Genomic DNA, 15,591 nt, shown 5'->3' with positions numbered 1-15,591 from the left:
ATTTGCTTCTTTTGCTTAGTACCTACTATTTTCTATTTAAAATAATGTGATACTTATGCTGCAGCGACAGCTTATGGAACTTGCTGATTCACTAATGTAACTGATCACAAGGACTAAACTAATCACAAGGACTCACGAACTTTTAGAGAATTACTAGACAGGTTGGAATGTTAGAGGTCTTTGCCACTGAGTGCTTGAAGCTATATAACATATATTTTATGAGATTATTGTGTATGATTGCTAGGGGGGGGGAGGGGAAAGGCCATCAGTAATATGGAGTGATGTAAGAAACTATCTGGTAGCAGTGCAGCTACTGCATTTTATTAACAGTCAAACACACACCTGAACTACATTCTTAATCACAAGTTTGAAGGCACAAACTGTGTTTTCTAAGCTCTGCTGTTAATGACGCTAAGCTTGTCAGCTAGAAAGCTGACAGCCCAAGTTTGAGCCCTGCGCACCATGCAACAGGGTGAGCTCACATTACTTACCCCAGCTTCTGCCAACCTAGCAGTTCAAAACCATGCAAATGTTGAGAGATAAATAGTTATCATATACCTATTTCCCTGTGCCTAAGCATATATAGTCATGCTAGTCACATGATCACAGAAACATCTTTGGACAACGCTGGCTCCGCTGCTAAGAAGCTGAGATGAGCACTGCCCCCTAGTCAGACACAACTGGAGAAGGGAAACCTTTACTTTTAAAATAAGACTTAATTCTCAATGATCACAAGCACCCAGCAATAATTTCATGGGTTACTTTCAAAATATTGGTTCTGGACTACATTTCATTTTCAGCTGATTTTAATTCAGCAATGTCTCAAGTTAAAAACTGCATTTATGTTGCTTGAAGTAGATATTGGCAATTTTTCTCTTTGAAAAACCGTTTTCCTTGCATTATTGTGTTTATTTATTTATTTATTTGTTTACCCCGCCCTTCTCCGAAGACTCAGGGCGGCTTACAGTGTATAAGGCAATAGTCTCATTCTATTTGTATATTTTTTACAAAGTCAACTTATTGCCCCCCCAACAATCTGGGTCCTCATTTTATCTACCTTATAAAGGATGGAAGGCTGAGTCAACCTTGGGCCGGGCTTGAACCTGCAGTAATTGCAGGCTCTGTGTTCCAATAACAGGCTTCTTTACCAGCCTGAGCTATCCCGGCCCTATTTGAACTAAAACTTCCTGTAATCCGGATTTCTCCATTTCTGCATTTTAAGATGTTCTTTCTAGTAATTGCATTTCCACCTCTTGTAACGTACCACCAAACTCCTCAAAGGCTCTCTCTATTGCATCTTAAGTAGCTGATACTCATAGGATATTACTAACAGGTATTATCCTGCTGTTTACTAGATTATAGCTAAGCTTGTATTTAGCAATGTCCATGCCTATTCTGAAGTAGTTGTTTACCATCACGCATGAAATACAGCACATTTTGATCTTCTATATTAGTAATGGGAGGCTACCATCCTCATAATGCACCTTATCTAGTATTCCAGTTTCTTAAAATTTTACTTATCATATAGATACATGAATGAAATTTAAATCAAAATGTTAAGTAGAAAATAAGACTTTTATTTTTTTTTAAATCACCAAACAAATGAAATTCAGAGCATTGCTGGCTCCACTCTTAGGATGGATTTCAATACAAACCAGTTAGTTGCGCTTCATCTTTAGACGTGCCAACAAGATTTACCATATTTTTTGCACCTGACCATAAGATGCACTCCTGTTTTCGGCCTCTGTGCGCCTCATTTTTGGCCTCCACATGGAGGCAGAAAATGGGACGCGCGGAGGCCAAAAATGGCCGAAGGATGGGGCCCGGTTGGTGAACAGGGCTTCAGCAATATTCGCTCCACAAGACGCACAGACATTTCCATCCACTTTTGGGAGACAAAAGACTGTGTCTTACGGAACGAAAAAATACGGTAGGTTTTGGTAAAATGTGAATTAAGATCTATGGAAAAGTCTAGGTAAATTGATTCAATGTAATGAAGTAGTTGTTCAGAACATGTATTTTCTCTGGTAAATGATGACTTCTTTTAAAAGAGAAAATAAAGTGGAATTAATAATTAACTAGAAATTGTAAGGAGAATTATTTTTTTAAAATACCAGGATTGAGTTATTATACATGTAATTCCTTCAAAACATGTATCTTCCTGTGATCCATAAAGATAATTTATAAAAGCTACTGTTCAAAAGAAGATGACAAAAGCTCATCTTAGTGTTTAGCCTAAATACATTGTTTAGAAGACCTTCTTATAACTTGGTAAACTGGCTTTAGCTTAATAGGATAAAAATATAGGTGAAAAAGCACAGCTAAACCAAATTAATCACTACATAAAGCTGTAATTGTTAGAGGCAAATCCTAATTTAAGTCTCATGCACAATTTCATAAATAAAATTTAATTCTTTTTTAAAAGAAGGAATAGCCAAGTTTATTTATCAATTTGGGAATCTGAAATATAAAATGTAACATCAGAAGCAAACAGCTGTTATAAACAAACTTCATCATTATTAAAAAGATTTAAAAACTTATGCCATTCCACTACTTTCTATGGCTACTATTGCTAAGAATGCCATTATTAGTAACTTTTCATGCAAACTGAACAAAAAGCTTCAGGTTTATTTCTTTGTTTTGAAAAATCAGATTCCATTATATAGGAAATGCCACATAAGGAGGGTTCTTTTTTTTTATCAGACAAAACAATGCTCATTTCTTTCGTATTAACTTCCTGATTAAAACCAAAATAACCTATGACCAAACAGATTTAGCTGATTCCTTGTGACACAAATATACCAGATTTCTAGTTAAAGGAAGTGTTCCTGCCTCTGTGTGTGCAAAGAACCTGCAAATTGAACAACATTTAATAAATCTTAAAACCCAAGCCATAGTTCATTGTAACAAGGTCTAGTCAAACAAGATTTAACTGTATTCAGAAACATAATGGGCTGTTCCAGAACATCCTGCTAAAAAAGTAAATTCCATTTGCAGAAGAAATGAGATTTTAAAATGAGGTTCCTACTAGGGGAAAGGTAGAGAGAGAAGGAAGCAATTTTTGAAAATTCTGTACACTACTCCTTGCTAGCATTTGGAACATCTCTTCATAAGGAACATTCAACTAAAATTGCCACTCTTCCCACACTCTAACTCTGGCCAGGAGTCAGTTAGTAAATGACCATGCATGAGCTGATTTCACATTCCACCATCCACTAAATATGGATTTTCTTAGGCATCTTCAGTTATGTAGAACAGAATTAAATAACCTGCACTCCATACCTTGTACGAAAATCTCAATCACTTATTGCATTCTCAAGGGTGATCAGTGTACAGAATATTTTCATTTTGCTGTATCTAACCTTTTCAACTTGGAATGGAATTACCTTCATAAAGGGAGATAGAAGTGCACCTCAGAACAGAATACCAGTCTCTGTTACTAACAAAAGTGCCATTGAAACAGCAGCACACCCTGAAATAATCCAGCTGGCATGACAGACATACAACCACATTATTCAGGACAGAATACACACACCTCAAATATCTACAACACTAGAACAGTAGATAACAGTAGAAAGTTTGTAGGCTCCCAAAAAGCAGTTCCTTGTTAAATAGATATTTTATTTATATTTATTCAGACTCTACCCATTCCTTTTAGGAAAAAAATCCTTCTACCTTCATATGTTTCCAGAAATTCCCACAGGGAGAGATAAATGAGGCAGTTAGTTTCTCCCATCTCCATTTGTTTCTGGGTTATACTCCCAAAGTGACTGCAAGTATCTGCAGTTTTTTAAAAATATTAAAATAGAAAAAAATGAAGCAATGATGACGAACTGCTGGTTCAAACAATATTTTCATAAGAGTCTCATTAGTCCATGGTTGGATTGATGTTACCGATATATTCAGAATTATAAAAGGTGCTTTTACATGTAATAATTTACACAATAGGAGAATCATCTTGGTTTGCTTGTGCTATAATGAAAGATCTGCTGGCCAATTGTAGACTAACGGTTGTATGTCTGACCCCCAGTTGTTAATGCACTAGAATTCATTTTGTAAACATATGACAATATTAGAGCAGGGTTTGTTTTAAAATACAGTTTTGTTAGTAGAAATTTGCCATTTCCTTTGTTGACTGTATAGTGTTGGAAACTACAGTATGACTTTATAGACATCAACACTGCCTTCTGTTTATTACCGCTGTCTGGTAGAACAAGGGAAAAAAGTTTGAACACATAAAAATCTTGAGTGTTCTCCTTTAGTTAGCAAGACATCAGACTTTGATAGCAGGGAACGTAAGTTAAAACTTTAGATTTAAAAATAAAAATGGAGTGGGGAAGTCTTCAAAATGCTTCAAGTATAAAGCTGGTGGGAGGAACAGAAGACATCTGGCTGGTCGCAACTATCTGCAGAAGGACTTGTTATCTTTCATGGATGGGCACGACTTCCACAAGATTCCCTAATTCTGTCAAAAATAAAAAATATAAATATCTGTCATGGCAAGTTTATTGTAACATGCAAGTGTCAATACAGTCTTTGGGAAACTATTCATCTTAGATTTCTTGTAAGTAATCCTATTTTCTTCAGGAATCTCTTTCACTGTAACAACAAATGAAATCAGAAGGAACCAGGGAAAGAGCCTTTGCTCATTCAATATTTGGTGAGAATTTAGATACAAACAATTAAGAGGGATGAGATATTTACCCTGAGATTTGTCCACAGAAATATAAGGTCTGTATAAATTCAAGATTTTCTCTTAAGCAAAAGCCAGTGTGCCTAGAATTCATTAACTATATTTTATTTATTTGATTTCTATTTCTATTTGATTTATAAAGAATAATCTAAAAAAAAAGATGGTGCTACTTTCCTATGTGACCTTGTCAGGTGCTTTTAGTCATTTAGTAGCCCAACCATAATCTCCTAGCCATATACAATTTTAAAAAGGAAGATCTAATATAAGTAATCATCATTGATAGAATATATTTATCCTGGAGCAGTGGTGAAATCCATTTTTTTTTACTACCGGTTCTGTGGGCGTGGCTTGGCAGGCATGGCAGGGAAGGATACTGCAAAATCTCCATTCCCACCCCACTTTGGGGCCAGCCAGAGGTGGTATTTGCCGGTTCTCCAAACTACTCAAAATTTCCGCTACCAGTTCTAGAGAACCTGTCAGAATCTGTTGGATTTCACCCCTGCCCTGGAGGTATTTAAAGCAACAGCATTACAGGGAATTAACTATATAAGACATTCCATTATATAATTGCGCACTAAATTCTATTTGATCCAATGCCTCAACAACAGCATTTTCAATTGTGTGCATTCTGTTTATATGAAGAGAATAGTTTGACAAAAGATTTAGGATTAATGAGTGAAGAAAAGTCTTCCTCAGAACTTTTGATAAATAGAAAAAAAATCAGTTTAGAGCATTAGAAATGGGATATCTGGTTACATATAATAGGATAAGCGTTATACTTTATAGATATTCCTGATTATTCTCTGACTGCAATCTACTTTAGTTCACAGTTATAGTTCTCACTAACTTTTATCACTGGCTGGTAAGAATGTGTATTTTGATTTAATACCTGGAGGAGCTACGCTCTTTGCTCACACAGTCATCGTGAGAGGTAGTATCACCATTTCCCATCATGCTGCATGTTCTCCGCTTTTTTCTTCGATGCACCATTCCTTCGGTTTCAGAGCTAGAATCACACTAAATGAGAAATAATAAGTTAAATAAATAAATAATTTCAAAACCCTGCAATTTGTATAAGGCTTCATCAAAAAAAGAAGCCAAGATATTTGAGGAACAACATCCAGTACAACTAGTCCTCCCTTAACAGTTCATAATTGGGATTAGCAACCGTCATTAAATAAAGTGTCATGCAACTGTTCCACTTGGTAATGGCAGTTTTGGCAATCCCAGCTGTGGTTAGCCAATGAATCCCATAGTCATTAAGTGAGGACTCAAGCCATTCTTGGAAAAAGGTTAGGGATTGCCTCCTCTTAAACTACCCCCATCCACCTACTTCCCCCCTCTTCTCGGTCCATTTGGCTGCCCATCTACCCTACTGTCACAAGCCCTGCCTGCCACATTGCATACCACTCCTCTATATGAGCAGAGGATTTAGTTTGAGCCTGTTCTGTTCCATCCAAAATCACACAAAACTCCAGGCTGTGGTAGGACTTCAAGAGTCTCTGACCTGGAGTTACGTGCTATTCTTTCCCTTGCAACTACCATCAATTTGAACTACAAAGGAAGCAACAGAACTATTGCAAAACAATGCCTCCATACCCCATCTAGAAGAACACCACGGTCAATTATACTGAAGGCTCTTAGAAGGTCCCAAAGGACCACAACAAACAAACTATTCATGTCCAGGTACTGATTTAATTCATCAACAGGGCAACCCATGCCAACTCTATCCATTGCCAGGGTGTGAACCCTGATACCAAGTCCAGATAACCCACTTCTTCTACAGTGCTCTGTAGTTGATCCAAACAAGTGTCTCAACACATTTTGCCACAAAAGGAAGGTTGGAGACCAGGCGATAATTATCTAAGACCTCTGGATCCAGAGATGACCTCCTAAGGAGGAGATGACTAATGCCTCCTTATAGACTGCTGGCATCAAACCTGCCTGCAAAGAGGTGTTCACAATTTCCCAGGTCCACAGAATTACCCAACCTTCCCAACTACACAAAGAGCCAGGATAGGCAAGGATTTAGCTCACAATGGTTCAGAGAGAACCCTATTCACTTTGTGGGAAGTAATACAAATTAATTAAGTAATACAGATTAAGAGGGAAATTGAGGCAACTATGCTACAAAGTGCATGTAAACTAGACACAAGAAACGGCAGAATGGCCTTTACCCAAAAGGGAGTTGGACATCCAGAAAAGGGTTGTCGAATGATTACCAGCAATGCAGTAAGAGAGAAGACATAATTATATTATGCCTGTCCATAACCAAGTTGTAAATGTCTTCTTATAGACAGAGCTGGCTTTAACCGGTACCAATTTAAGACCAGCTGCCTCAATTAAGTCCCCAAGTAGAAGCAGCCAAAATGGAAGAAAGGCTCACCAACATACTGTAAGCCTTTTTCCTCTCAACTTAATACTTTTTCCCTCAGCTTAATATACTCAATCACTCTTTTGTGGTCTATTAATGGTTTACTATTGGGGGGGGGATGACTTGGGGGATGTCATAACAGAAGTATGAATGACATTCATACACATGCAGTTTGTCTCTAAAATATTTCATTCTGAATATGTTAATTGGTATAATTGGCAGAAGCAGAGTTTGCAACTTCATATGAAATGGACAACATAGCTCCTTCAAGGTACTGTTTTCCAGTACCATGCAGGACAGGAAGATCCTTCTCAGGATTTCTTAAGATTCAATTAATAATATCATTGATTTTGGTTGAGAATCTTACCTCTCCTCTTTTATGGACAGTTTTGATTTTTTGTCTTTATGTATAACTATAGCCTGGGTTAAGTAGCAGGTGTCATTTAGTTCTTACGTAAGTGTAATCTGCAGCAGCCTAGTCCTTACCTCTGAATCAGAATCTGAAGAACTGGAGCTGGAAGAACTAGATGAATCACTAGAACTGTCTGAAGCAATGCCAGTTGATTCTTGTAAGTCAACAGAATCAGCTAGTACGGCTAGTTCAGGATGTTCTTGCTTGAGGACCCTTGGGGTGTATAAATAAAGAGGATAAAAGCATTATGTTTTAAAGAGATGAAAGAGTACAACACATCTTACTCTTTACTCCATAGGCACTCAGAACATTTTTACAGCATAACAAAATATAACGTAACAAGAATATGCCCTGCTCTTCTCCTCAAACAATAAATTAAAAAGTAGTGACTTGGTAAAAGCTAATAAACTGGGTCATACCATCTTTGTTATCAAACAAAAGAAGAAACAATTGTCTCAAAAATGTTTGCTTTGCAAGATTATCATCCTTCTCAGGGCAGTTTTGATTGTGACTTTGCCAAGGCTTCTTCCCAGAGCTTCTGCCCAGTTGGGGCTCCATAATGGATGGCAGCTTACTCTAGTCTCTCAAAACTCAGCTTTTATTGCCCATTTGATTAATTTAGGAAGCAAAATACTTCATTGGTGAAATCAGGTTTTTTTCTATCGTCCTCATTTCACTTCATTTCTAAAGGTTTTCCCTAAGTGTTTAACTGGCTTTAAATCCACCCACACAGGAATTGGCATTTGCATACAACATATGGAATATCAAACTACTACAGCTATAAAATATTATGTATCTCAGGTAGCTAAGTGAAATCAGTAGTGAGATGTACACATTCTCTGTTCTTAAAACATGACCCAAATTAATCCTCCAACGGAACAGGCTATTAATATTATTCTTAAAAGTATGAAACTGCTTACCAAAAATATAACAAGAGAGGGCTATTGGTTGCATGGAGCTACTGGATCTGTTGGGTTTCCCAAAGACCAGGTGACACATTGTTATGGGACTGTAATACCTAAACCTTTGGTTTGATCCAGCAATGCTTAATAGGATACAAAAGACTATTCCTCTGCAAAAGTTTAGAAATGCTGGAGCTAGTTGGGATGCATAGTTTACCTCTACAGTAAAGTTAGGAAGCTTCACCTTTACTTTTATTTATTTAATTAAAACATTAAAATAACTTCAATCAGTAATCACTTTAATATTACTTTTGTGTTTAATAACTGAGTGATCAAACATTCTCAGCCTTAAAACTATAACTTTTAAATATATAGTTGAGTCACCTTAATGAATCTTGAAATCCAGAAGCCTAATTCTTCTTCTGGACTCCATGGACCATGTTGCTATTACAAGCCAGACTGTCCAGAAAGTCTTTCCAAAATGCAAAAAACTTAATTAGATTTACATTTCACATATTACATTAAGCATTATTCCAGGTGTCTGCATTGCTCTAGGAAGCAACAGCTGGCTTATCCAACCCGCACCTGGGAAATCACTGAAATAACATAGACATCTCTCACCTGTACCATTTTCTAGATAACTTCGGTCTTCCCCTTACTGTCTTGTGCCACACCACAGGAAAGTTTGTACAGCTGGCAAAATTCTGAGTGACAGCAATAGTCGTGTCAAGATTGAGAACAACATGCCACCAGCCACCTACAAATGCAACACTGTAGAAGCTTATGATCATCAACAGACGAAAATATGTAAATCACTGTTTTAACTGTAACTTTACAATCAATTAATAACTTGGTTTTTTTTTTACATGTTTTCTTTGTAATACATCCCAGAGGTCTGATCATCAATAGTAACTAATTCTGTCTTAACTTTCCAACACAAGTTCTCCTTTTAGTTTTCCATATATTGTAGAGAATGTAATATTGGGCAGAGATTGGGTGGGGGGTACTTTTTTGCAAAAGCTGACAAATTTGTACTCCTTTTTATGTAAAATTCCAGTAGACCCAGGCTGAAATTATCTGCATAGAAAGGGGGCTACATGATATAACATTTTCTACCTGTGTTTATCAAATGACTGAATTCTCTAGACAGTAGCACTTGGGAATATGTATAAATGTATAAATACAGGTTGAACCCCCAAGCCCCCTTAAGGATTTTAGCTCAGGAAGCAGATCATAGAAGGAAAACAGCAGACAAGAAATGGTTAACATATCAGAAATTACTGCAAAATCAAGGAGAATGAAAGATTATGATGTAAATAGAGAGAGGATATATTGTACTTGTAACAAGGATGAAGAATACAGGAAGCCACTTTTTGTATCTTTTTTTCTATTTTTCATTTTTTTCTTGCACCTTTTGTCTATTTCTTATTCCCTGTTTTATATTAATTTGCATAATTTTTATCCTTTTTAAAAGTTTCAATAAAAATGATATTGAATGACTTTTCTAGACAGTAATTAAAATAGTCATAGGGTATACCACACTTTCATGATAAAATTGGTTAAAATCACTAAATTTTCCAGCTTTTAATTATCTTTAACAGATAATGCCAGTGAAGATTTGGTGCTGGAATACTCCGAGTTTAAATAAAGCTGGAATATTTCTGAGCAGGCAACAGAATTTCATTTTTAATGTGGGCCAGTGTGCTCACAGTAAAAAAAAATGACAATAAAAATTATCTTATCTTGTTAAAGCACTATTAAAATATAGTTAATTTAGCAGCTAACATAGAACATGACTGAAATCCACATTCCGTTTCTTGTAAACTGAAAATATCATGCATCATGGTAGACATTATTAAACCACGACAAATTACTTATTCAATTTTAAGGTGAAAATGTGTGACTGCCTAAAATCGCTCAATGAATTTCCAAGTGTAAGCATGGACTTGAGCCTGGGTCTCCGTGGTATCATACCAACATCATGATGATTACACCATGTTTTAGTAAGTTAAATTATTAAATCAGATTGACCATAAGGACTTTATTCCCATTTCATGTAACTCTGAAAGGAACAAGGAAAATAACTTCTCCCAACTATGTAAAAGACATCCTAAAATGAACATCTACTTTGCACATGTAGCTGTATTAATGCATTGAAGTAACTGACTTTAAGAAGTTATTTAAGAACGATCATCCTGTCAGTCCTCTGATTGCACTAATTAAGGTGTCTGTCACTCAGAAGACATTATTCATGAATTCATTCACCATATCTTCCATAACATTCCAATTGCTTAAAGCATCCCTATTTAAATTTCTTTTTTGAACAACTCACTTGATATTGGGTTTATTCATCTATCCATGTGTAATGTTTCCTTTATGTTCATTATACTATTGGATATATAAAGAGAAGCCTTTGCAGCTTTTCTAGACTGTTTGATTTTAAGGAATATCCTGGTTAGTAAGTTTATGAAAGAGGGGGTCATGCCGCATGTTCATAAACCTACACTTGTTTTCCCCTCCCCCCCTTTGTTTTGTATTAGATTTTCCTTTTCGCCTCTAAAACATAATTTGAAGCTTTGACATTATCAAAATACAATGACAAGAATGAAGGCAGCAGTGGAACCCCCCCCGCCCCAACCCCCACCAAAGGACCACAGACTGACCATCCCTTCTGTAGAATAAAATAGACTTCAAGACAGAGTTTAACAAATACGCATACCTGGCACAAACACAGTCTCTCCAGGTTTTTGTACTATTTCCAAAGGTTTGAACTCTGAAGGCCAAGTGGGAAGTTGCGCTCGGGGATATATTACTCTGAACCAAGTGATGGCTTCATCTTGCTGGTTGCCTCCTTCTTCACGGGTCACTTTGATCAGTTCTCTGGGAGTGCTGGTAGGGAAGAGACACCAGCGCTTATGTCCATGGACTAAGGCATTCCATGCACTGGTTCCCAGAGGGTCAATGTGAATACCTGTTCCTGAACGAGGTGGGCCCATCACAAACCACCTGCAATATTAGAAAACTCAATTATTTTTCTTGTTAACATTTTCCCAAAAATAAAGATTTCCTTTCTTTTCCCAAAGCAGACCTAAACATTTTGTTCCATTTCCATATTTTGTTTTCAGGAAGATTATTTCCATATTTCTGAATAAAAAATAGAAGTCTAACTTTCTAATCCCTTTCCTAGTGGAAAATATAATATCATTTCAAGCAGTGGTGAAATCTAAAAATTTTCCCTACCTGTTCTGTGGGCTTAATTGGTGGGTGTGGCTTGGTGGTCAGATGACTGGGTGGGCGTGGCCAATAACAATAATAATAAAAATAATAAATAAGGTATACAAAACAATAAGAGGTACCAAAAACCAACTTTCACACTTTACACATGCACAATACAACACAACTGACTCACACACAATGTAAAAGCAGCTGCACTTCACCCAAAATGGCCCCTGCAACAAGCAGGAACCCCTTTCACACTTTACACACACATACACACACACACAATGCCACATACAGCTTTGTGAGATTTTGTGTGTTTGTGTAGTTAGAGTGAAACACTACAGAAACACACCAAATCTCAGAAAGCTGCACAAATATTTTATTTTATTATTTTTATTTATTTTTTTAGAACAGGGCTCTCCAACCTTAGTAACTTAGTTTGTGGACTTCAACTCCCAGTGAGGCTCAGGAAACTCCTCTGGGATCGCCAGAGGTTTTTAAAACCTCGTTTTTTTTTCTGTTTTTTTTCCCCCTTCGGTTGAAGAGGGTTTTTAAAAAAAAAACTTTTAAAGGGTTTTGATGATCTCTGCTCAACCCCACGATCATCAGAGGGTTTTTTTTAACTTTTAAAGGCATGTTTCAGCTGAAGAAAAACTTTTAAAAGTAAAAAAAAAAAAAAAAACCTCTGCTGATGGTGCGGCTCAGCAGAGGCAGGGGGCGGGGCCAGGGATTTTTGCTACTGGTCCTCCGAACCAGCAGCCGCTATCGCTACCGGATCGGCCGAGCCAGTCCGAACTGGGAACATTTCACCCCTGATTTCAAGACAGTTATGTAGGTCTGGGCAGTTTATTTTAGAAAATGTGAATCCTGACCATGTGAGGAATGGTTTTCAGAATGTCCTATGAACATTCAACTCTATGAAGAAAGGATTTCAAAATCTGGCAATTTTTAACGTAGGAGAATAAAAAAGAAAAGAATGTAAAGCATCATTGCTAAAAAGAACAATGTCAAGAATGGATAGAAAATATTATCCTATATTCTTTTTTAACATTTCAATAATTTAACACAATCATCCAAGAGTATGTATGCCCTTGCAGTTACCTCAAAGGCAAAGATGAATAAAATGTTTTATTTCCCCAATGATAGTACAACCCAACTATGGACACTGTTGCCTAAACAATCTAATCCAGAACTGCACAACAGATGCATTTAAACAGTAGAGCAACCATTATCAATGCAGAGCTATTCATGTATTCAGACTGCATTTCCCAGAATCAGTACTCACTATTGCCTTTTGACAGAGAGTATTTATTGGCTAAGACCAATATTGGTAAGAAAAACGAAATGATCACTGACTGCAACAACTTCACTTTTCTAAAAGCCCTTAAAATCTTTTTAAAAACATATTAACTTTATCTGGGCTTTAAGTGATTTATGAGTTATAACTTAAATGTAGCTGCTATTTGGAAAGCCATCCTATTTTACTGTGTACATCAAAAAGTCTAAACAACCCACTTAGCTTTAGTGTGCCTGGACTGAATGTGCAGGACAAATGAGAATAATGGACATTCACTGCTAGACTTTTGGTGCTTGAGGTTAGCTAGTTATACCTGTAAGGTGGCCTTCTCTTCTCTCCTGCATATTTGAACAAATCGTCAGTGAAGAATTTGGGTACCCTGTAGTCCTCCAAAAGTTTTTTGCGCTTTGGATGTTCCCCATAACTGCTGTCAAATATATAGAGAGGACTATCATCTCGTGTAGTCTCCATGTATTCAATGTAATATTTCATCTTCATTTTCACAGAATAACCGTCATTGTCCTCCCCACACTTGAATTTCTGGTTCCTGTATTTGCGCTTCAGACGTTCCAGAGTCCACTTCTCTTGGGCTGACCACCCTGCCTCAGCATTTAACAGGACAACAGGCTTATAAGGTTTCTCATATCTTTCAATGAATTCTTCCACTGACAAATGGAGGGCATCAGCTCTTTCCACATTATCCTACAAGAATGGATGAAGGACTACTTTAAAACAAAGTAACGAAGAATGTAATACAGTAGAACATTAACGATCCTATTAGCCCCACAGAATGAGACCCACAAAGTCAACAAAAATGCTTTAAAATTATATTAAACTCTTGTTTTCCTTATAAATTGCATACATTTATCCAGGTACTGCTAAATGAAGTGGATTTTATTTTTTAGTTTTGAAATAAGTGTTTTGTAATGTAACTTGGGAGATAATTTTTCCATGAGGTCATTCTACTATACTTCCATTCTTATACAAAAATATTCTGCCAATTTTTTAAACTATGGAATCCCATAAAGAATTGCTATTAAGTTCACGAGTACTCCCAGGTAAGCAAATATATAATCAAAAACTTAATGTAAAATGTTTCAAATGATAGCTACCAAACTGATAATTAATTTTTGCCTGTGACAGACAAATGTACAAAAAAAATGCTATTTAATATGCATTTAAAGTATTCTACTACATTTCTAAACAAATGTAGAAGATATGGAAGGTAAATTGGAATTTTATTTACCCTTGCTCATCAGGAAGAAGGTGCAAAGAATAAACCTATCCCATTATTTGAAGAACACTTTAGCAGGTCTTTGTAGTGCTTTGTATTCAGTTTGAAAAAAGAGCCTTTGAGTGGGAGTGCATTGAGGCATGATCCAGAACTTACCTGCAGCTGTTTAAAGCAGCCTCACAAACCTGGAAAAGACTCATCTGCTTTAAAGAGCTTACTCTTTACTACACTTGTGCACATGATGCAAAGTATTATACAATTCCACCCTGAAAAATCTTCAGGTACAATTAATGCACAAAAAAGAGAACAACAAAGAATATTTTGCAATCTAATATAAAAGCATTTAAGAGCCTTATCACATCTCTTATTCTCAAAAACATCAAATGGTATGGAGGTTTTCACAGACGCAATAGATTATGGAATATGTTTGGAATAAGTTTTAACTGGGAAATCAACAGAGAAATAAAGAACAGTATGGTATGAATTTGCCATTAGAGGTAATCCTCAACCTATGACCACAACTGAGTCTGCAATTTTGAGTGTAAGTTTTGATGGTCATTAAGCGGATCACCATGAGACTGTACCTGATTTTATGATCTTTTTACTGTCGCAGTCATAAAGTAAGTCCATGGTTCACTGCGGAGTGTTTTTGTTATCAGAAACTGGAAAGTAAATCCGTTTCTAGCAAAAACATTGTAAATCCCAGTCATGTGACTATGTGATGCTGTAAATGGTCATAAACGTGGACCAAGTACCCAGAAAGTAGTCATGTGATTGCAGGGGGAGGAGAGGACTGGATATTGTAACTTTCAATCCAGGTGATAAGTAGCTTTTCTGGTGTCTGTTGTAACTTCGAAGGGTCACTAAACAACTGGTTGTAAGTCGAGGACTATTATATTTATTTCCAATCTTAGTAAGGTTACAAGATAAAAATTTAAAACTAAACAAAACTTATGAGAGATGAGGCAGTCAAAAGAAACAGAGAAGAACAGTCTATGTTCTAAATGTGAGCAAAGTATAAAATTGAATCTATTGGTTGATCCCTGGGTGATACACAATACATGCACCAAGGCTCTGACTTCCTACTTTTTAATAATAGGAAGAATTCCATCACCTTTCTGCCTCCCTTTTAAAAAAAAGTTTTGTGAAGTAATGAACAACCCTATTATTGCTTAATCTTACTTATAGCTACTAAGAACTACACCACATATAATTAAAAATGTTTCCTATTATGTGAACAGGACTGGATTCCATGAAAACATAAAAGATACAAGCATTTATCTAATGTGCTCCAGTCCAGCATGCAGACTTCCTCTTAACTTTTACGAGGCAACCACTTCCTTGCTATTCTAAGATCTACTTTTTATAATTCACCTTTTCTTCACTTTCTATATTATGTCTAATCTCTACATATATTCTTGTATGAAATCTTTACATAAATATGTCTCCTCAGCATACCA

The 15,591-nt window shown here is 36.3% G+C and overlaps 1 protein-coding gene across 1 annotated transcript in view; it reads right to left on the bottom strand.

Annotated features, from left to right (window-relative positions):
• JMJD6 (jumonji domain containing 6, arginine demethylase and lysine hydroxylase) overlaps positions 1-15,591 on the bottom strand; it is a 92,477-nt gene that overhangs the window by 75,276 nt on the left and 1,610 nt on the right. The window contains 5 exon segments of the mRNA XM_058170524.1: positions 5,583-5,710; positions 7,554-7,692; positions 9,003-9,138; positions 11,101-11,387; positions 13,211-13,599. Of these exon segments, the coding sequence (XP_058026507.1) occupies positions 5,583-5,710; positions 7,554-7,692; positions 9,003-9,138; positions 11,101-11,387; positions 13,211-13,599 (1,079 nt within the window).

The sequence above is a fragment of the Ahaetulla prasina genome, chromosome 2 (assembly GCF_028640845.1).
Source record: "Ahaetulla prasina isolate Xishuangbanna chromosome 2, ASM2864084v1, whole genome shotgun sequence".
NCBI lineage: Eukaryota > Metazoa > Chordata > Lepidosauria > Squamata > Colubridae > Ahaetulla > Ahaetulla prasina.
This window is presented reverse-complemented; position numbering and strand designations above follow the sequence as displayed.